Below are 21751 nucleotides of genomic sequence, written 5' to 3'. Positions count from 1 at the left end.
GAGGTATCACAAGAAACTGGCCTAGAAAAACTTGCACTGAAATTTCTAATTTGAGAACTGGCTTACAGGCAACACTGAACATTACACCACCCAGCATGTATTGAAATGCAAGTCGTAAAATATTTAGTCAAGTAATATGATGGAGAAAATGCAGCCGAAACTGCTGGTTACTACAGGGTGAAGGGAAACATGCGGACATCGTGAGAAAGAGGCACTTCGCAAAACTAAAAGGAAACCTCGTGAAAGAGAAGCTTAAGAGAAAAGGCACATCCTGAGACAGAGCACCATCATCTGATTACTTTGCTGCCACTCTACCAGTACAGGGCAGAGGCTCTGCATAGCCACTGAGGGCGGCACAGTGGCGCAGTGGTTAGCACTGCAGCCTCACAGCTCCAGCGACCCAGGTTCGGTTCTGGGTACTGCCTGTGCAGAGTTTGCAAGTTCTGCCTGTGACCGCTCGGATTTCCGCCGGGTTCTCCGGTTTCCTCCCACAGCCAAAGACTTGCAGGTTGATAGGTAAATTGGCCATTGTAAATTGCCCCTAGTGTAGGTAGGTGGTAGGAGAATGGTGGGGATGTGGTCGGGAATATGGGATTAATGTAGGACTAGTATAAATGGGTCGTTGTTGGTTGGCACAGACTCAGTGGGCCGAAGGGCCTGTTTCAGTGCTGTATCTCTCTATGATCTATAGCAATTTCAATCTAATGGCTGTACTGAGAATGGTGAACTTGTCTACAGCTGATTGCCAAGCGTGGAAGAGTGAGCCCTCTCCAGTCTGTCACATGGTTTCCTTGGCAGCAGTCTAAGTATCCATGGAGGAAGCAAAGACGGTCTAACTGCACCTTACTGCAGTTGTTTCTGGAGGAGCCAAATGCTCCATGTTGCACTAAAATATTGCAAAATAGACCTCCAAGATATTGCAAATGGTGTTGACGAACCACTCCACCTAAGTTGGCATCTGCAGAGCACTGTCCCATCATTATTTTGAAAGCAGAATCTACGAGCTAAAGATTTCAGGCTCTTCAGCTATGAGGCAATTCCTGCCCCTCTCCCCCCCGGCCATGATTTTCTAGCAAGCATTGAGTTCCTCCTCATGTGCTACCTTTGCTCACTTGAGCTCCGTGTTTCATCCAGTGCAGTCTCTGCCCCACTGTGGATGCCTCTGGGCTGGTGATTGTGAGGGTTGGAGTGACTTAGGATATGTTCTGAAAAGGCCTGGTACTGGCCAGTTTCTGAGATACCTACTTCTTGATGTTGCAGCTAATCCAGAGAAGAAAAAAAGGTTCATGAGGTGTGAAACTCATTCCACTTCCGTTTGAAAGAGTGCCATGAGACAATAAATGCAGCCTTGCAAACCTTGATCACATGAGTACAAATTTTAAAAAAAAGATTGCGTATATGATTCACTAACAATTACTGAAAGGTACAAGAGGAAGGGAACCCTCAGCTGTCTCTGCTCCATCTCTGACCACACCCTCCCCCCCCCCCCCCCATAGCCTTTCTGTCCATGATCTGTATGCCGCCTTATCGCTCTGACTGTTATTGGGTGTCTTGTCTTAAGACAAGAGATGAAAATTGGCCAAATTAGCTTGAGTAACTGTGAGATGCAGTAAAACCAAGGTGCCTGCGTATAGCCCATAATGGATATCCTGAAAAATGACTAACAAGCAAGTACATGTAGGGTAAATATAGTAAGGATACGAGTGAAGGAATAATTCCAAGTGAAGACTGGAGGTATAAAGGTCACTGTTATTCGCTGGCCATTGATAGTAAACCACTAAAGGACTTCAGCAAGCTGTCTTCTCCTCTTCTTAGGCAGTCCCTCGGAATCAAGGATGACTTGCTTCCACTCCAGTTCGATAGGTTCTGAGATGGCTAATAAGTCCAATACTTGAGCTGCAGATTCTGCCACATGAAGGGCAGATGGTACTTGAAGGATCAGGCAGATGAGTAGTTTGGAGGGTTGTGCACTCCCTCTGACACCTCGACTTCACTTCCACATGTTCCCAATGAATCAGTATCTCAAAGCTGAGACTAAAATAATGGTTTACCGGGCAGCAGTGATTCCTGCGCTCCAATATGCTTTGGAGACTTGAACAACCTACAGCAGGCACCTCAAAGCAAGATCCTCCAAATCCAGTGTCAAAAAAGGCTGTCTAACAGCAGTGTCCTCTCCCAAGCCAACCTGCCCAGCATCGGGGCGAGAATCACCCAAAACCAGCTCTGATGGGCGGGACCCATCGTTTGCATACCTGACAGTAGACTCCCGAAGAAGCTGTTCTAATCAGAACTTGGTCACGTCAAGAGACTCCCAGAAGGGCAGCAGAAACCCTTTAGAGATGTCCTCAAAGCATTCCTGAATGGACCAAGCATCCCCATCGAATCGTGGGAGTCCCTGGCTCGTGACCGTCCTAGATAGAGAAAGCTCATTCGGGAAGGCATCGTACACCTCGAGGGACTTCAACAAACTGGCGGGGGCATGGTAAACATATTTGGTACCACTGTTACTGTTGAGCATTCTTGGAAGATGTGGTTGATTCCTCATTACCTTACCTGGCCTGGCCTCCAAAATTTGTGCCCATCTTTCCTGCAACTCTCCATTTGAATCTCTCCAAACAGATTTACGTCCCTGTCACAGCACCAAAACAGCCCTAACCAAAGTCACAAATGACATCCTCTGTTATTGTGACTTTGGTGCAATAATTTCGTCATCCTCCTCAACCTCTCTGCAGCTTTTGACACAGTCAACTACATCATCCTTCCCAAGCACTTCTCTTTCATTTTCCATGTCAGTGGGGCTGCCCTCGCTTGGTTCCACTCTCATCTGATTTTACCCAGGTTATCTCCATCAGTGGTTTCTCTTCCTGCCCCACACTGTTACCTCTGGGTCCTCAAGGATCTATGCATAGTCATGTCCTCTTCCTCATCTACATGGACACCTCAGCAATGACATCCATAGACCGGGAATCAGCTTCCACACGTAATCTGGTGATACCTAGCTGTCCGTCTCCAACACTCTTTTTGCCCCAGTCTCTGACAGACTGCTTGTTTGACATCCAATCTTGAATGGACCACAGTTTCCTCCAGACAGACATTGGGAAGACTGTAGACATCATCTTTGGTCCCCACCACAAACTCCATACCCTCGCCAACCATTCCACATCAACCCACTTTCCAAGGCTGAACTAGACTTTTCGCAGCCTTGTATATTCTTTATATTTCTCAAAAATAATTCTGTTTATTGCAAGATAATGTTTTTTAGGCCATTCTGAATTGCAAAGATATGACTTTGAAAAAAAACTTACATATTTTGTAATTGATTATGAAAACCTTCCACTGGCATCTCTATATGGATCAGCATATACCAATGAATCATCTATCCTTTACCAGCTCTGCCTCAATCCCTACAGATCTTTTAAATCTTCAAATCTTAAAAAAAAAATCCTTGTTACAAATATGAACTTGCAGTTTGAGTTGCACTTTTAGGCATCAGAGTATGAAACTGATGAAAAGGATGCTCAAGGCCCTTCTGGAGAAATATTGACAGGTACCAAGAGTGTTTTTCATTGTGTTAAAGACTTGCGCATGTATACATAGTGTCCTAGTATTGCAGTGTAGCTGCTTTATCATACGAAAATGTGAACTCTCATAATTATAAATCATTAATAACAAATGATGATTAAGATTAATTGTTGGTGTTACTGCACATTCTTTAGGGAAGGAAGACCAGCATTTAGATGCCACTGTCATCCTTAGCGCAGTATTAAACTTCAGTAGTCTAAAACATGCCCTCTGGTCAAAACTTTATTAGAGTTATTAGACAAGATTGTCAAGAGTGAAAGTTGCTGTCAAGTGCCAGGTTTAAGTTGCTTTGGGGCAACTGTCTTTAAGCCGAGTGAGCAACTCAAGAATAAGGAAGCTGTTTGCTCCGGGAATATTCTCTCCCTGGGAACTCTCCACAGACCAATGCTTGAATACAATGTGGTCAGATTTTAATTATAGTTATTGCAGTATCTCTTGTAAAAATTATTACATCAATCAATAAAGTAAGACAAAGAAGCAAGGCTAATGCACTGTAGGCTGTTGAAACTGGTACAGTTGTGCTCAGTTCATACATGCTTACAAATAGGTGCTGGCTGCACCTAATGAGAACAGTCTTTAGCATATTGCTAGCAATCCAGACGCACCGTTTCCAGATGTTGCAGTACGTACGTCTTTTATGCAAATTATGTGGTGCAGTAATTACAAGCTTCAGTATTTGACAACTAGCAAACCATGAGTGAATTTGATCCATATCCAAAATTGTAATTAAACTTTAGGCTTTTGCTCCACTCCCTTCATCCCACCATTGGCAGTGTAGCCTCCCTCCCTAAACCCTCTCCTTTAATAATCTTTTCAAAACCCATCTCTTCAACCTTTAGTAATCTCTTTGAACCTCTCCCTTCCTGGCTTGTTATTGTGTTGCTTACGCCTGTATGTGAATTGCTTTGGAACATTCTTTAACATTGAAGGGGCTATGCAAATTTTCCTCCATGGTTCCTGCAATTTAACAGATCGTTTAGGAAAACGAATTAGCAATAAAGTTTCAATGTTGCGTCCTGTACATAAATATGTCATAGTTCGCCAATCTATATTGTTAGTTTAGAAAAGCTCCTGTCAACCCAGCGATCTAATCGGTGCGGACTGTCTGTTATCAGCCAGTTTCACTTTAAAGCTCAATCATTGTTCTCAATTTGTCTATTAGTAAGTACAGCTCTCCAGAAGTATTGACTCTACTGCTTTAAGTATAAGTTGAATAAGTAATGAAACATCGGGACCACTACTGATCTTAGTGACAATACTATACCAGAAGAGCTCAGTTGCTGTGAACAGAATAAACCGACGAACCTGCATTAAAAAAAAACTGAGGATGTAATTGAAAGAAATACAAAGTTGCTCAATTCAAATTACAGGATCATCAGAATCGTGCTTAAAGGGACTGATGTGCTATTTTAATGCATGTGTTTAATTCAAATTACTGGATAGCTTAAATTCTAATTGGGCAAACGATAACTTTGAATCATCAAGAGTATATTGTTACTAAAAGGAAGTGGATAGTGAACAACACAGTGGCACACTGTGTTTGGGCACTGGTGATAGGACTCAACTTCACACTGTGGGCCCTTACATGCTTGAGTTCCCAATCTCAGCTATATGATTGTCAGCTTATACCATCTAGAGGCAACAGGTCTCGCACACTGAGAACATCAGGGTGCACCCGCCCCTCTCTCTGTGCCTTTGTTATCTCTAGACTTGATTAATCCAATACACTCTTGGCTGGCCAAAATCAAATCCTCCATGGCCTCACCCCTCCTTATCTCTGTAATCTCCCCTCACCTTACCGTTCTCTGAGATATTCGCACTCCACCAATTCTGGCATCTTAAGCATCCCCAATTTTAATCGCTCCACCTTTGATGGCTTCAGTTGCCAAGGTGCTAAGCTCTGGAATTCCCTTCCTAAAACTCTCCACCTCTTTACCTTTCTTTCCTCTTTTAAGACGCTCCTTAAAATGTACCTCTTTGACCGAGCTTTTGGTCACCTGTCGTAATATTTCATTCTGTGATTCAGTGTGCCCTGTGACATTTAAGACATTTTACTATATTAATACAGGTTGCTGTTGTTGGGTCCACTTTCATGCTGTTACGTTCAGGGTAAGACTGATTTCACCATTCTACCTTCTTAGATGCCAATGGTGATGTTAGAGATGAAGACAAAAAGGATTGTCTTCCATTTTTTATTAATTCGCTCCTTTTGTTCAGCTTATCTAACTTTCTTAGTTGTTCTGGAGCTTGACCATTTTTAGGATTTTTTTCCCCCTGATTTTTATTGTCTGAAGTTTCAAATAACATTTTGCTGAAACTAAGTTAAATGAGTAATGATGCACATATAAAGAAAAAAGAATAGATTATGCTAACATCACTATCTAGCTATAATATATTTGATAAGATCTTGCATCCACGTGCATTTTCTTCAGTTGGTAGTGGGCCCATTCTCCACAGACACTGCACCTGCAGTCGGCATTCTCACCAGTGATGCTTCATTCTCCGTGCTGTTAGTGCTTCCATGGCTTCTTGTATTGAGCTCCCCACCTGTGGCCTTTTACTGTCCATTTTGGGGCCTTTTGTTGCAGTCGCTTCCAATCCCCCTCCAAAGACAGAATTTCCCCAGCACCCTGGCTGTTCACTGCTTCACAAAGCTGCCTGTCACCACCAACAATGCTGTTTATGCCCCTTCCTCTTACCCTCTCCCTTCTCTCTCTTCCCTCCTCCCCTCACCCTTTTGCTTCCTCTCTCACTCTTCCCTTTCCCTTCCTCTCCATTGCCATCTCCCTTCATCTTCCTCACCCATCTCTACTGCTTCCTCCTTTCTCCCACCCATTCCTCTCTCTCTGCCCTTTTCCTTTCATTTCTTTCCTTCTTCCTACCTCCTCACTCTTTCCCTCTCCCTGTCCCTCTTTAACTCTCCCAACTACACCCCTCCCATTCCTTTCCCCTTCCCCTCTTCCTCCCCTTCCTGCTTTTGGTCCCTTTTTCATCTCTCCCTTTCTCTCATTGCCCCCTTGTTATCTCCTCATGTGCCCCTTATCCTTCCTCCCTACTCCTGCATTTCCATTACCCCTTCTCTTTCTCCCTCCTCATCTCAATCATCTTGCTTCCCACTACCACCTTCTCCTTTCTTCTCCTTCACTTCTTCCATGAAACCTTCTCCACTTCATCGTACCTTCCTCCTTCCTTTGCTCCTCCTCCTTGCTGTATCTTTTCCCCTCCTCTTTGCTCCCTTCCCTCCTTGTCAGGAATGTGTAATTACAAATTTTCAAGATATATGTGAACACAGGAATTTATAGTAGCAACGTAAACATCAGGACAGAATACATGACTATGAAATGAAGACTGTATTATGTCTGTGTGTGCTAGTCCAGTTATCCCCAAAGCACTCTCAAAAGGAAACTTGGTATTGACTCCTTGTGAGCAATTTCCCAGGACATGGAGCAGCAATACAATAGAAGTCTAGAAGCACTCCTACTTTTCTGGTAAGTTTGTCAATAGGCCAAGTCTGAGGCAAAGAAAAATGTGTATTTGTAAAGCATCTTATTTTGCCCACTGACGCAAACAAACAACGAACTGATATGAGATTAGATAAGTAGAATTAAAATGACATAGAATGTACAGCACAGAAACAGGCCATTTAGCCCAACTGCTCCATGCTAATGTTTATGTTGCACATGAGCCTCCTCCCACTCTATTTATTTAATCTCACCGTATTGCCGTAGCATATTCCTTTCTGCCTCATTTGTTTATCTAGTTTTCCCTTAAATGAATTTATACTATTTGCCTCAATTACTCCTTGTGGTAGTGAGTTCCGCATTCTAACCACTCTCACCTAGGCCCCACACTCTGGAATTCTCTCCCTAAACCCCTCTGCCTCGCCACCTCTCTATCCTTCCTTTAAGGCCCTCCTTAAAACCCATCTCTTTTGACCAAGCTTTTGGTCACCTCTCTTATTATCTCCTCCTTTAGCTGTGCCTCCATTTTTTCCCCTTATGTCTCTGTGAAGCACCTTGGGACGTTGTTTTGCTAAAGGCTCTGTTTAAATGCAAGTTGTTGATCTTCAAGGCACTCAGATTTGTACATTCCTGTGTTGTAAATATGGCTTGTTTCTTTGTGACAGGCTCTAGCCAAAGAGCTATGCAGAGAAATTCAAAGCAGAAGAACCCAGTTGAAAAGAACAAAGATGAAACAGATAAGCCATGAAGGTCTTTCAAAAGAGTCTGTCAACAGAGCCCACTCCATGGCAGCATCTATCCTGAATATTTCACAAAGTGACTTGGAAGATATATTGGATCTCGAGGATGAAACAGTAAGAAGTATTTGTGTACACATATTCTAGTTTTCGCAGAGGCTAAATATCAGTGTAATAAACAAGTGAATAATGAATGTAGGAAAATTGTGATTTAAGAAGTACAGTTTCCCTAAGACAAATAAATGTTTTTATGATTGAGAATAGTAGTGAGAATGAAATAATCAGTTCACATTTGCATCCATAAATAAGTGTATTTTGAATTGAAGTCAATGATTTTTGATTTTGAGGAATTGCAGTTAACATTTTGTTGTTTACTATCTGCTTATCTTGCACTATGTAATTGTAACCTTTCAGCTGCAACAGCTATGTGTCTACAAATGCCTCATGCGAGTTCTCAAAAATCTTGACCATTGCAGGTTAGTGGATCCTATTAGGGTGTCCCATCTAGGGCTTTCACAGGATTAGTCCTTCACATAACCTTTGGTTTTGCTGCTCAGCAGTTGCGTGATTCAGTTTAAAGTCCTGCTCTGGCAGCAGAATGTGGGACCTTGGCAGAATAATAGCAGCCATATTTGTTCTGAATGTCAGTCTTTTCATGAACGTCTTTATTCCACAGTCTCTCAAGTGCTGTCTTCCATTGAGGAAGATGAGGATTCATCAACTACTAGCAACTGCTTTAATTTGATTATTCTTCATAAGAGCGTATGTGCTCTGTACACCTTTCATCTTTGAGTTACCTAGGAATGCCAAAGAAATTGTGTGTGAATAAACAAAAATACAAATAAAAAAATTTTGCATTTCAGTTGCACCTTTCACAATCTCAGGATATCCCAAAGAACTTTACAGCCAATGAAGTACTTTTGAAGTGTCGTCACTGTTGTAATATGGGAAACATGGCAGCCAATTTTTGCACAGAAAGCCCCCACAATCAGCAGTGTGATAATGACCAGATCATCTGTTTTAATGATGTTGGTGAGTGATAAATGTTAGCCAGGACAATGGGAAGAGCTCTTCTGATCATCTTCGAATAGTGCCATGGAATGTTTTACATTCAGCTGAGAGGATCTCAATTTATTCTGTCATCCGGAAAACGGTTCCTCTGACAGTACAACACTCCCTCAGTGCTGCACTGAGTGTCAGCCTAGATTATGTGCTCAAGTCTCTGGACTGTATCTTGAACCCATGACCTTCTGACTCAGAGGCAAGAGTGCTAGCCACAGCTCCTTAAAACCTGCCTCTTTGACCAAGCTTTTGATCACCTGCCCTACTGTTCCCTTATGTGGCTTGGTTCAAATTTTGTTTGAAAATGCTTCTGTGAAGCACCTGAGGGTGTTTTACTACATATAAATGCATATAAGTACTATATAAATGCGAAATGTTTTGTCAGTATGCCGTTTGTGGCCTTTCCACTGGTGTTGCTATGTGCTCGATGGCAGTTTGAAGCTCAGACAACCACTGGTCCTACCTAACCATGCCACCTTTCACTGTTACATATGCACCCACGTACCGTGGGCATGAGGCATGCTGCGCCTCTGCCTGGTTACCCTCCGGCTCTTCATCAGTAGCCAATATCTCTATCCCTTCATCAATAATGCATTGTGTCTCACCCTGTTCCTTCTGACAACCTTACAAGGAGTTTCTTTATGAGTGGCTTTATCTGATCATGTCTGATTGAAATGCTGATTACATTTGTGCTGTGGTAAGTAGTGTTCTTTAGGTGTACCTTATAGCGCACTGGGTTCCCTTTGCTCTGTGAAGAGCAGATGGAACATTATGAATGCATAAGCACCCTTGACCATCTGTGCACAGCAAGATCTAAGACAGGAGAAGGGGAAAACTCCTTTTGAAATAAGAGTCTCCTGTAAAACAACACAAGAAGCCTAAGTGTCTTGGTGAATATTTTCTGCTTCTGAAATAACTCCTGTAAAGTGCTAAAAAAAAATTTGATTTTTGCAGTAGACTTAATGTGAGCAAATTTTCATTTCCAGTTGTGGCTTTTTTATTGTAATACAATTTCAGGTTTCCAGGTGAGTAATTCATCTTTCATCATTTTCTACTTAAAATCCTTAACAGGATGTATCAGAACTGAGTGATTACAACTATTAGGAAAGATTAAACAGGTTAGGGTTTTGTTTTCTTTAGAAAAGAGAAGGCTTGGAGCTAACCTGATAGAGGTCTTTAAAATTATGAATGGATTGGACAAAAACAGTAGGGTTGGCGTTGTGTCAGAGGTTAAAATGCAAAATAATCTGCAGCTAGAACCCAACCCGCCATCTTCCAGTATGAAAGGAGGTGGGATGAAGAGCAGGCAACTAATCTGCTGATGGGAATCAGCTTAGTCATTTAAATATTATGAGGCTGCCTGTCTTCATTTTAACCGTAATCCTATTTTAACTCATGTCGGACAGCTTTCCCAGGCCTTCAGAAACCCAGCAGGTGAAAGGAGGCGAGAAGGGCTGAATACATGAGTTAAGTGGTCCAGGAGGAGCAGGAGTGTTTCTTGCAGGCCCAACAAGCTACCAATAAGCCACCACCCCCTGCAATCTGTCTGCTCCACCATCAGAACCCCAACCCCTGTCCTCGGTGATCGGGACTCCTCCCACCACTGTAACACACTAACATCCCCTTTCCCCGACCACTAGACCTACCTGATCTCCTGCGCTGCAGCCATGTGCAAGATAAATACAAGAGAGTTGCTAATAAATCCAGTGGGGAATTAAGGAGAAATTTCTTTATTCAGAGTGGTTAGAATGTGGAACTCGCTCTCACAGCAAGTGGTTGAGGCAAGTAGATTAGATACTTTCAATTGGAAGCTAGACAAGTACGTGAGAGGAAAGGCTGAGATGAGGTCGATGGAATGGGAGGAAATGTTTGTGCAGTATAAACACTAGCACAAACTAGTTGGGCCAAATGGCCTGGTTCTGTGCTGTAGATTATCTCATTCTATGTAACTATGGGCTGAATTTTACCCTTGGCGGACGGGAGCCATCCACCGACTGAAAAGTCGGTGGCGAATCTGCCTCCGCCTGGCCTGGGGATCCGGCCTGCATTTTGCACTCCCCAGACCTTTAATTGGTCTGAGGCAGGACTTCTACCTCATTGAGGCAGGAAGTCCTGCCTAATGGAGCCGCCGGCCAATTAACGGAGCAGTGGCCACTGCTGGGACTGCAACCCAGCCATTGCAAGAAGATGAAGGAGGGATCCGTATCAAAGGTAAGTTTTGGGGCCTCACCTGGGGTGAACGGTCGGGCCCCGACGAAGCAAGGGTGGTCGATTGGGGGGGGGGGGGGGGGGGGGGGTATTGGGGGTGGCCCTCCGTCGGGCTTAGGGTGCCCGATCATGAGGGGCCCTCCATAGGTCGTCAGAAAGCCGTCTGCTTTTGTCAGACAGCTTTTCTCGGGCCTGGGCCGCCCGACCTCCCAAGGGTAAAATTCCTGTGGCGGCGAGTGGAGGCCCTTAAGTGGCCGTTAACTGGCCACTTAAGGGCCTTGATTGGCCTGGGGCGGGCGGGCCGTATTTCGGCGCCGCCGCCCTGCATAAAGCGGCGGCGGCAGCAGGTCGGGATGCCCCCCTCCCATCCCGAGCCTCCCGTTCCATTTTACACTGCCCCCCCATCCCACCCCACCCCACCCCGCCACCTTCCCGCTCTTTGGAGGGAGCATAAAATTCAGCCCTATGAATTGAAAAAATAAAACTAGCTAATTTTAATAATGTACAAGGAACATTTTAACGTCATGGTATCTTTTATTTATCCATAGGAAACAGAAGAAAGTAACAAAGCTTTACAGAAAGATAAGAACTGGCTGACTGAAATACAGAGGATTCTCGAAGGCCAGGTATTGAAATATCTTCTGTGTTAACAGTCTTGTGTAGCCTAGTGTAGTCCACATATATTAGGAAGCAAGTAAGTCTCACTTACAGGTTCAGTATGTGAAGAAAACAAATACATTAAAATAGTATTTGTAGAAATTCAAATGATAAATCATCAGCAATCATTTAGACATAAAAGTAGTTCAGAAATTAAAGTTATGCTTTTTCTTTATTCAGTAATTTACTTCACCACCATTTCTCAGTCCAGCTTTTGGAAATTTTGCGAATCTACCAATAGATAGTTATTATAATTTTTTAAATTCTTTCATGGGATGTGAGCGTTGCTGGCAAGGCCAGCATTTGTTGCTCATCCTTAATTGCTCGACAACTGAGTGGCTTGCTGTGCCATTTCAGAGAGCAGTGAAGAGTCAGCCACATTGCTGTGGTTCTGGAGTCAAATGTAGGCCAGACCAGGTAAGGACGGCAGATTTCCTTTTCTCAAGGTCATTAGTGAACCAGATGGGTTTTTACGACAATTGATGATAGTTTCATGGCACCATTACTGAGACAAGCTTTCAATTCCAGATTTTTATTAGTTAATTGAAATTGCATGAGTTGCTGTGGTGGGGTTTGAACCCGTGTCCCCAGGGAATTAGCCTGGGCCTCCGGATTACTAGTTCAGTGACATTACCACTACACTACCGTCTCCCCTCAACCACAGATTCCATGTCATATTTACTTAAACAGTAATATTTTAACATATGGATCGTTTCACTAATGTGACCAGTTCGGAGCTGAAGAAAATTTTAATTATTCATCTAAATTAAAAACATGCTTTATGTAGTTAAGCACAGACTTCATCATTACTACATTCTCTCAGAATTCCAAATCTGCTTGGGAATAAGAATGTCATAGTGCAGGTGCGTGATGGCAAGGTGAAGCAAACAAGGCAAAGCTGTTACTTCCAAAACGTCTATTACAACAAAAGAGATGGTCGACACAGATGGCTCCAGAAACAGGTCTATCCCCAATGACAACAGAAACAGAACTGCATGCAGAGGCAAAGGTGGTCATGTGTTTCAGAGCAGCACAGCTCACAACAGGCCAGCCAAGCAGTTTTACATTCATTGATCTGTACATATCTTTCTCTGTCATCGGGGAAGGTAAGGCAACCGGAAACGCAATTTGTGAATTATGTGCTTGTGAAACCTTGTGCTTGTGCTGTTGTTTTTGTTCCATTCCACAGCACCACGATCCTGATGCAGTATTACAGAATCGCTTCAGAAGTGGTCCAGCAATATCAATGCACCATTGCAGAGGTTGTTTTATATATTTTCTTAGGGCAGGGCGAGATATAACAAAGGCTATAATGGCTGTGAAAATATACATTAAGCATTGGGTAGTGACAAAATTATAGGTGGAATATTACAGCATCTGTGGTACAAGTCAGAACACTACAGCTCTTTGCTTTTTGCATCTTTCTACCTCCTCTTTCTCTCCCCTCCCCTGCTGAGAGAGTAAATAGAGCAGTGGGGAGGATTTAAACTAGGACAACAATGGGAAGGAGTGATTAGAGGCTTTATCATAGATAGCATATTGGATATTAGAAGAAGAGAAATTAGGGAGCTGAAATCACTGCAGAGGATGGAATAGTAGACCATCTAGGCATTGTGACCACTAACAAGGGTGTACTGTAGGAATAGCTGTAAGGAGGGAAACTGAAACTACAGCCCATGTTGGGCTGAGGTGGTGGGGTAAAGAATCCTTCAGAGTTAAATCAGCAAATGCAAAAATTAGAGATTTCAAACTCTATACGAACAAGAAGCTATTGACATTATGGGTATCACAGAGACTTGGCTAACTGGTGATTCAGAATGAGGGTTACATTTGTAGGAAAGTAGAATACTCTGTAAGCTAGAGAATAATCTAGGAAAATATATTAATAAAGGAGCTGAAGAAATCAGAATTCGGGACAAATGAGATCAAAGCTCTATGGATCAAGTCAATTGATGATAATGGGAAGAAACTATTGATTGGAATCTGTTATCGGCGATCAGGTCAGCAACTGAAATTAGATCCGAAAATTTATACTCATATGGAGGTTTGAACAAAATTGTTACTGAAGACATCAACCTACTAGGGATAAATTAGGAGGACTATATTGAGAGTAGAGGGAGAAAAACATGTTTTTGACCTGGTAATGTACTGTTACATGACCCAATCAATGAAAGTATCTGGAAGGGAGAGATGACTTTAGACTGGATATCATGGATTAACCAAGTAATGCCGGAGAAGCTTCCAATGATCGTGTCTCTTGGAAATAGTGATCATGTTATGGCAAAGTTTAGTGTCAGGCTTACGAAAGAGAGGAATACTATACAGATGCCCCATTTTTGGAAGGCAAATTTTAAAGGAATGGCAAAGGAGTCAAGGGCTATGGAGGGCAGACAAGAACGTGGAGTTGAGACTACAACCAGATCAGCCATGATCTTATCGAGTGGCAGAGCAGGCTCGAAGGGCCAAATGGCTTACTCCTGCTCCGAGGTCCGATGTTCCTACAGACAAGGCAAATGAGCTGGGGGTGAGGTGGTTGGAGAGGGGTGAGGGTGTGGTTGTTTTAACGAACAAGCAGCACAGAGGAAAAGTGGAATGCTTTCAGGAATACCCTGTTGTCAGTGCAAAGCAACTATGTGCCACTTGGGAAGTACAGGAAGATAGAGTTCAGTGTGGGCATTAGGGATAGTACTGCAGAAGACAAGGACCAAAAAAGGCATTTCAAACATATAAAGCCACCATAGACTAGAGGACAGGGATGAGTATATGTACGGTTAGGGAGGCTAAGAAATTGGTGAGAGCCTAAATATACAATGAAATCAAGATTATTCGACTTATAAAACAGACTGTGAAAGACTTTATATTTGAGCAGTCAGACTAACAATGGGATTCCAGAAGGACTCCAAGTGATCAAGGAATAGCGAGTACTTTAAATGAATTCCTTATGTCTCTGCTCATAGAAGAACCCTCAAACAACCTTCCTACTATTGGGGTATAATTGCTAGGGCAAGTTGATGAGATTCTAAGAAAAATGAATATTATCACTCAAGAGCTGGTGGACATGCTGAAGACATTGAAGAACGCCCAGGGCCCAGGTACAGTCAGATTGTGCCTACAATTAATGAATGAAGTAGCTATTGAAATTAGGCGTCTTTCTAGCCACCTTTAGGGAATCTTTGGAATCTATTGTTCTAGCAATATGTCCCAGGATCTTACTGCGCTCTTTACAGCTACTGCTGCTCACCGTCCTCCAACACCATCAACAATACCTCTGTGCTAAGTCTCAAAAGAAAATGTGCAGCCTTTAAAATCACCTTGAACCTGAGCTGACCACCTTAATCCAGATCCAGTCTGTTGCCGAAACAGAAATTTTCCTTCGCTGTAGTATGTTCCCCTAATCCTTAACTTATCACCTTAACTGTTAATTGTGCAAAATGCTCTCCATGCCCCATCTCCCCTCCTTCACTCATTCCTAATTTCAATTAATCAGAACATTTTAGCTTGAGTTTTCTATGGCACAAAGCCATTACAATTTCACCTATTGTCCCCCAAGGTCTCATTCTATCTTTCCTGTTCCATCTTCTGCAGCCATATATTCTAGCCATACACTCCACCACTCTGATTCTGGATTACTCTTCATTCCTGCTTCTGTTCTGTGTCACTATTTGGAGTTCTGTTGGGCCATCTCAAATCCACTGTGCCTTAATTCCTCACTCTGCTTCCTTCAAAAGCTCCTTAAAAACCTATCTCTACAACTGCACTATCGGTCTCCCATAATCTCACCCATTCCATCCTTATCCTCTTTCTATTTCCCTTTTAAAGTTCTCAGCGATGTCAAAGTGCTACATAAATGCAAGTTGCTGTGGTTGTTTATAGACTAACACCGCAGTTATCTGAAGTGTGCAAGTATAATGCAACAACACCTTCTAAAATATAAGTTTTAAATAGGTAGCATAAGAGATGGCTGTTCACAGCATTGCATTTTTCTAGCTCAAGATGGTTGTCTGTCTAGCAAGCCAATATAAAATATGTGCAGTAACGAAATAGCTGCAGTACCACAATATTATTAGTTGTTTATATTCAGCAATAAATTAGAACACCTGAAGAGTGGTTCATAGCTTTGTGACCTTTTCTGAGGGATTCGCTTGCAGTCAATTCATGTTTTCCTCACAGCTGGACAGCTGTTTATTACCATGTCTTCCTGTATTCTGCGCAATATTTTCTACAGAGACTGTGCACAGCTTGTTAGTGGGAACTGAATATTGATTCGGAATCCTGTCGATGCAGAAAGAATGAAAAAATGTCCACTAGAGACCTCACAAACATATTCCTATTGATATTTCTGTGCTGAGTGGAAAGCTGCACACTTGATGACAAGACTGAGACTATCTTGAATCACAGGCAAATCCGCAGAGATTCCTGGTGTGACCTCCGTGTTTCTTTTCTCTTATCAGTTTCCAAGTTTTTTTCTTTATTAACATACTGTCTTCAAGAATACTGTGTCTGTCACAAGTGATTAAGGACAATCAATTGACATTCGGTTATTCCAATTTGTCTGTCGTATTAGTCTCTTGATGTGAGAAAGCTCTGAAGTTGGATTGAACTAAAACTGTAGTTATCAAACGTTGATTTTCTAGGGTTTGGGAGGGACGTTATCAGTGAGGTGAAGTCTGTATTTATGCCTTTCACCACACTGCTACCTTAATGTTTTCTAATCTGAGATTATCTTCACATTTACTAGAAAGCCACTGATGTTACATTATACAAATAGCAATAAAGAGTGCGTGTGAGTTTGTGTGTTTACACTTCATATTTTTATAAACCTAATCAGGGTCTATGAATCTGAACTCCAGTATAGGACACCATGATATATTGAGCTTGTCTCAGTGTCTTTATATTTTATTCCAATACAACAGCCACCTCTTGGTGGAATCATGGATTGAACCCCAGTCTCGATCTATAGTGTCAAAATTCCAAACTGAAATTATCTATGGAATGTGGTGGTGCATTTCCATAAAGCTTTTCAAATACATTCTTCAAACTTTAAATCATGATTACAATTATTTTGCATTACCTTTTAAGTCATATATTGTTTACTGCCTGAACGATCAGTAAATACCAAAGGAACTACTGCTCCATCTCCAACAATAATTTCCTCTCCATTGTTCTTGAATATGCTGTCAGCTCCCAAATCCATGTATATCTTACCCAGAACTCCATGTTTGAATCCTTTGAATCAGGTTTATGCCTCTGCAGTATGGAAATGGCTCTAATCAAAGTCACAAATTACATCCTATGTGACTGTGATAAAGGTAAACCTTCCTCCTCGTCCTTCTCGACCTACCTGCAACCTTTGGCCCGGTTGACCACCCATCCTCCTGCAACGTCTCTCCACAGTCATCCAGCATTCACCTGGTTCCATTCTTATCCATCCAATCACAGCCAGAGAATCATCTGAATTGGCTTCTCTTTCCGTTCCCACAGTGTTACCTCTGGTGTCCCCCAAGGATCTATCTTTAGCCCCTCCTATTTCTCATCCACATGCTGCCCCTCAGAAAAATCATCTGAAAATACAGCGTCAGTTTTCACATGTACACAACATCAGCTCTACCTCACCACCACCTCTTTCAACCCCACCACTGTCTATAAATTGTCAGACGGTTTGTCCGAAATCCAGTACTAGATGAGCAGATATTTCCTGCGACTAAATAATGGGAAGACCAAAGGCACTGGGCTGAATTTTACACCCTCCAAAAGAGGGGGTTGGTGGGAGAGTGGCATAAAATGAAGCGGGAGGCTCCGTGACCCTTCCCGACTCACTCTCGCCTCCGCCGCCACTTTACGCAGGACAGCAGCGGTGAAAAACGGTCCGCCCACCCCAGGCCAATCAAGGCCCTTAAGTGGCTACTTAACAGCCACTTAAGGGCCTTCACTTGCCTCCACGAGCGTGGCAAGCGGGCGTCCTAGACCCAAGAAAAGCTGCCTGACGAAAGCAGGCAGCTTTCCAACAGCTTGGGGGGGCCTCATGATGGGGCACTCGATGCCTGACGGTGGGCCGGACCTGATGTCTCAATCGCCCCCAACACGCCCTCCATTCCTCCATTTGATCACCCTTGCCTCGCCGGGGCTAACTTGTGCATAGCACAAGGTAAGTGCAGCTTAGGAAGTTTAACTATGTTAAAGGTGCTATATAAATACAAGTTGTTGTTGTCAAAGAAATGAAAACATTGGCAGCCTGAGTAAGATATGTGTAGTTCTGCTTTCTAACAAAAAATATAAACTATTTGAGTAAACTACAGCCTAGAAATTTGGGCAGGCCCGGTTTTGGGCATGTGGGGCACATAAAGGGACATAACGGCGATTTTCGTTTGGTTGTAACCAATATGGCGGGCAGTGCGTTCTACCTTGCAGTAGAAAACCAGGCTAATGGGCAGTTGAAATGCCCTGGGCCAGTTACCTACCCTGGTAACAGAGGTTATCTGGATCCCTCTGGATCCAATTTCAAGCTGTTCTTCTGAGCAAGTGACAAGGGCACCCATTTAAAGCCAGCAGGGTCCTCCTTTAACTGAGTTAGTAGGGGTCCGATGATGTCAATTGGACCACAGCAGCATTTTAACACGGGCCAGCGTGAAGGAGCTGCTGTGGTTTTCCCACCAGGCAGAAGGAAGTCCAAAGACGTGGAGAAGGTGTTTCCACTTGTGAGGAAGACCAAAACATAAATATAAGGTTGACACTAATAAGAGAATTCAGGAGAAATTGCTTTATCGAGAGAGTGGTGAGAATGCAGAACTCAGAACCCCAATGAATGATTCAGGTGAATAACATAGATACATTTAAGGAACACTGGATAAATACATGAGGGAGTAAGGAATAGAACATTTTGCTGATGCGGTAAGATGGAGAAGGGTGGGAGGAGGTTCGTGTGGAGCATAAACACTGGCATGGATCAGTTGGGCCGAATGGCCTGTTTGTGTGCTGTAAATTTCTATATAAGAGGATCAAAATGTGAAGAGGCCCCAAAAGAGATATTGTTTTACTTTCCTATGTGAGCTCAGAAGGATTGGGAATGCTTCTGTGGGAAAATTTAGCCGATTTCTGCAAGAACAGTCGGTGCTTCCTGTGCACTTCTTGGGCAGGAAGTAAACAGTCTGTGTGGTAATGAGGCCAGGTGGTTAAAATTGCCATGGGCAGGTGGGAATCTACCCTATTTATGCCATTTAAAATCGACCCTGATGTGTTTAATATAAATTAACATTGTTGGTCTACATTACAGGGCAGTAACATGTCAATTAAATTACATCAGAAAGCATGAAAACAAAGCTCAATAGCTTGTTAGCAGCATCTGAACCCAAGATCCTTACATCCAGGAAACACAGACCTGGCTATATTAGTCTCGTCACAGTCATTTAATTAGGCTGGTACAAATAACTTCGTTCAATAATACAGAAAAACAACCTGGCTTTAGGCATTTGTCCGAATTATCTCAATCCTTGTATTAATCTATATAATAAAATCCAGCGTTCTTTGTTCCACTCCTTTACGTTTCACAACTTTTTTTTTTACTTTTTTGGCTCCTGGGTGTGAAACGGTAACAGATCCTGAACTCCATAATCGAGCTGTGTGATTTGAACTAAAGAGATGTCAAATTTTGTATGTTGCGAAGGAATAGCCTGTCTGAAGTGTAGTAAAAAGAGTTGTATGAATAAATCATGCAAAAATTAATTGTTTAACTTCAGAAATCCTGAGCTGGTGAGTCACTCGTAGCACTGACAACAGCTGTGGCTATTTGTATCCAAAAACTTACTAAAAATGGGATTCATTTATAAACTTGTATCTGCACAAATTAACACATTGACTAGAGGAGAAATGTAATAAATTAGGTGCTCTAATACGATATGTTAATAAAAGTGGGCTTCACAGTATTACAAAAATCAATGCATATTCATTCATGAACCTGTTGAAAAGTATGTTACACCATTTACACTGAATTTTTTGAGTGGCTTTGGGAAACTTGTTGACATTCATAAAGTGATGCTAAATAGATTGCTCTTTCAGGTTACAGTACAAGTGGCGCAATAAAGACTCAAATTTGGTTGCTATGGCCCTTAAAGAGCTACTGATAAAGGCTGCTTCTATTTAAGAAATCTACATATTAGATTAAATTTATTTTCAAATATTTGGATCTGCAAAGGCAGCTTACGAAATTCAGAAGGCAAAAGCAAAAAAGCATAATTCATTGTTGTGCTTATAACAGTACTCTTTTCCGAGGAAAAACAATCCCCTTTTACCCCTCCAATTATTTTAAGTAAATCAAGATCTTGATAGAAATTGCATTAGTATGTTTGATTATGCAGTCTAAGATATAGTGTCTTTCTGTGCCACTGAGTCCAGAATCTCTGAGGTAATTGCCCAACAGTATTGATTTAATTGCCTAGGTTTATTTGTGGAATCCTAATTATTGACTGGAGGAAATTTAATGGAGCAGTCTTTATGAAGATTGGGAACCGCCGCTCCTGCTGTTGGACATAATGTACTGCATTGTGTCCCTTTGGATCATTTTGCACCATCATTTTATACCTTATTCCATGATGACAACACAATAACATTTAAAAAGTCATCCTCCCTATTTTCTAATCGCTGATCTATCTTTCTTTACTGGCAAGTTGGAAGGCAGCACAGCACCAGTTGCGCTCTTAAATGTTGATATACTATTGCACTCAGGGAAAATTCAGTAATCATAGTGAATAAGATGTCGACCTGTGTCTTATTACAGATAGGAATTAGACTTCTGAGAACTGTAGCATCTTTTACATTATTTCAAAACTATGATATAGTTAGTTGTGTATTTTTGGCAGTAATATCTAAGTTACAACTATATTGATACTCAAGAAAATTGTGTTGGGGCATTAAAAATATTTTTGTTGGTTGAAAACTTGATTATGTTCTGGAAAGTAGATACGTGTCAACGATCAGAACAAAAAGGTTAGAGAGCCCACACGACTCAAACTTTGCCTCCATTCCTTATCTCTGCCAATACAAAAAAGAAGTAGTAAACACCATGGGTTGGATTTTACCAAGCCCACCACATTGGGCTGTGTGGCGGGGTGGGTGGGGGGTTGGGGAGCTGGAAGATGGTTGCAGAGGGACAAGGAGTAAAGGTTTACAGTGCGGTGGGGGAGTAGGGGTTGAGGATGGGGTCAAATAAATGTAATGAGTGTAGGGGATGGTGGGAAGGGGTGAACTTTAAACTTTGTGCAGTCTGGGGGTGGGAAGGTCAGATTTAAAAGGTAAGTGTTTAGTGGGGGGAAAGAGCAAATAATTAATGTAATTATTATTGGGGGATGGCAAAGATGCATTAGAATTTTATTTGATAAATTTTGGGGGGAGGGGGTGTATCATTAAAAATTTTAAATATGCCGGCAGCGCTGGCTGCCCTTTAAAAATGGCACCAGTGCCTGCACACAGGCAGCTGACGCCATTGCTGGCATCGGACAGCTTGACCCCTCCACGTGATTGTAGGGGGAATGCGGGCCGCCCTGGCTATTTAAATGAGCCGCCACATGGAGATCGCAGTGGCTCTTCAGCGTGCAGCCTGCCATTTTTTGAAACAAAAACAAGAAATTCTGGATTCACTCAGCAGGTCTGGCAGCATCTGTGGAAAGAGAAGCAGAGTTAACATTTCGGGTCAGTGACCCTTCTTCGGAACTGACAAATATTAGAAAAGTCACAGATTATAAACAAGTGAGGTGGGGGTTGGGCAAGAGATAACAAAGGAGAAGGTGCAGATTGGACCAGGCCACATAGCTGACCGAAAGGTCACGGAGCAAAGGCAAACAATATGTTAATGGTGTGTTGAAAGACAAAGCATTAGTACAGATTAGGTGTGAATATACTGAATATTGAACAGCAGCAAGTGCAAACCTGAAGAAAAACAACCTGAAAAAAACAGTGGGTAAGCAAACTGAACAAACTAAGATGAAATGAAATAAATGCAAAAAAAGATTGTAAAAAATGTAAAAAGGAATGTAAAAAAAAGGAAGAAAAAAT

At 42.3% G+C, this 21751-nt stretch overlaps 1 protein-coding gene across 4 annotated transcripts in view; it reads left to right on the top strand.

Annotated features, from left to right (window-relative positions):
* The window catches only part of cntln (centlein, centrosomal protein), a 474184-nt gene that overhangs the window by 428107 nt on the left and 24326 nt on the right, over positions 1 to 21751 (top strand). For 2 of the 4 annotated variants that reach the window (XM_068030494.1, XM_068030493.1), the window contains exons 25-27: positions 7709 to 7897; positions 11599 to 11676; positions 12897 to 12969. In XM_068030494.1, coding sequence (XP_067886595.1) covers positions 7709 to 7897; positions 11599 to 11676; positions 12897 to 12969 — 340 coding nt within the window. The remainder of the gene's footprint in view (positions 1 to 7708; positions 7898 to 11598; positions 11677 to 12896; positions 12970 to 21751) is intronic. The other 2 variants (XM_068030497.1, XM_068030495.1) reach the window with 1 other exon arrangement.

The sequence above is a fragment of the Heterodontus francisci genome, chromosome 4 (assembly GCF_036365525.1).
Source record: "Heterodontus francisci isolate sHetFra1 chromosome 4, sHetFra1.hap1, whole genome shotgun sequence".
Classification (NCBI taxonomy): Eukaryota; Metazoa; Chordata; class Chondrichthyes; order Heterodontiformes; family Heterodontidae; genus Heterodontus; species Heterodontus francisci.
This window is presented reverse-complemented; position numbering and strand designations above follow the sequence as displayed.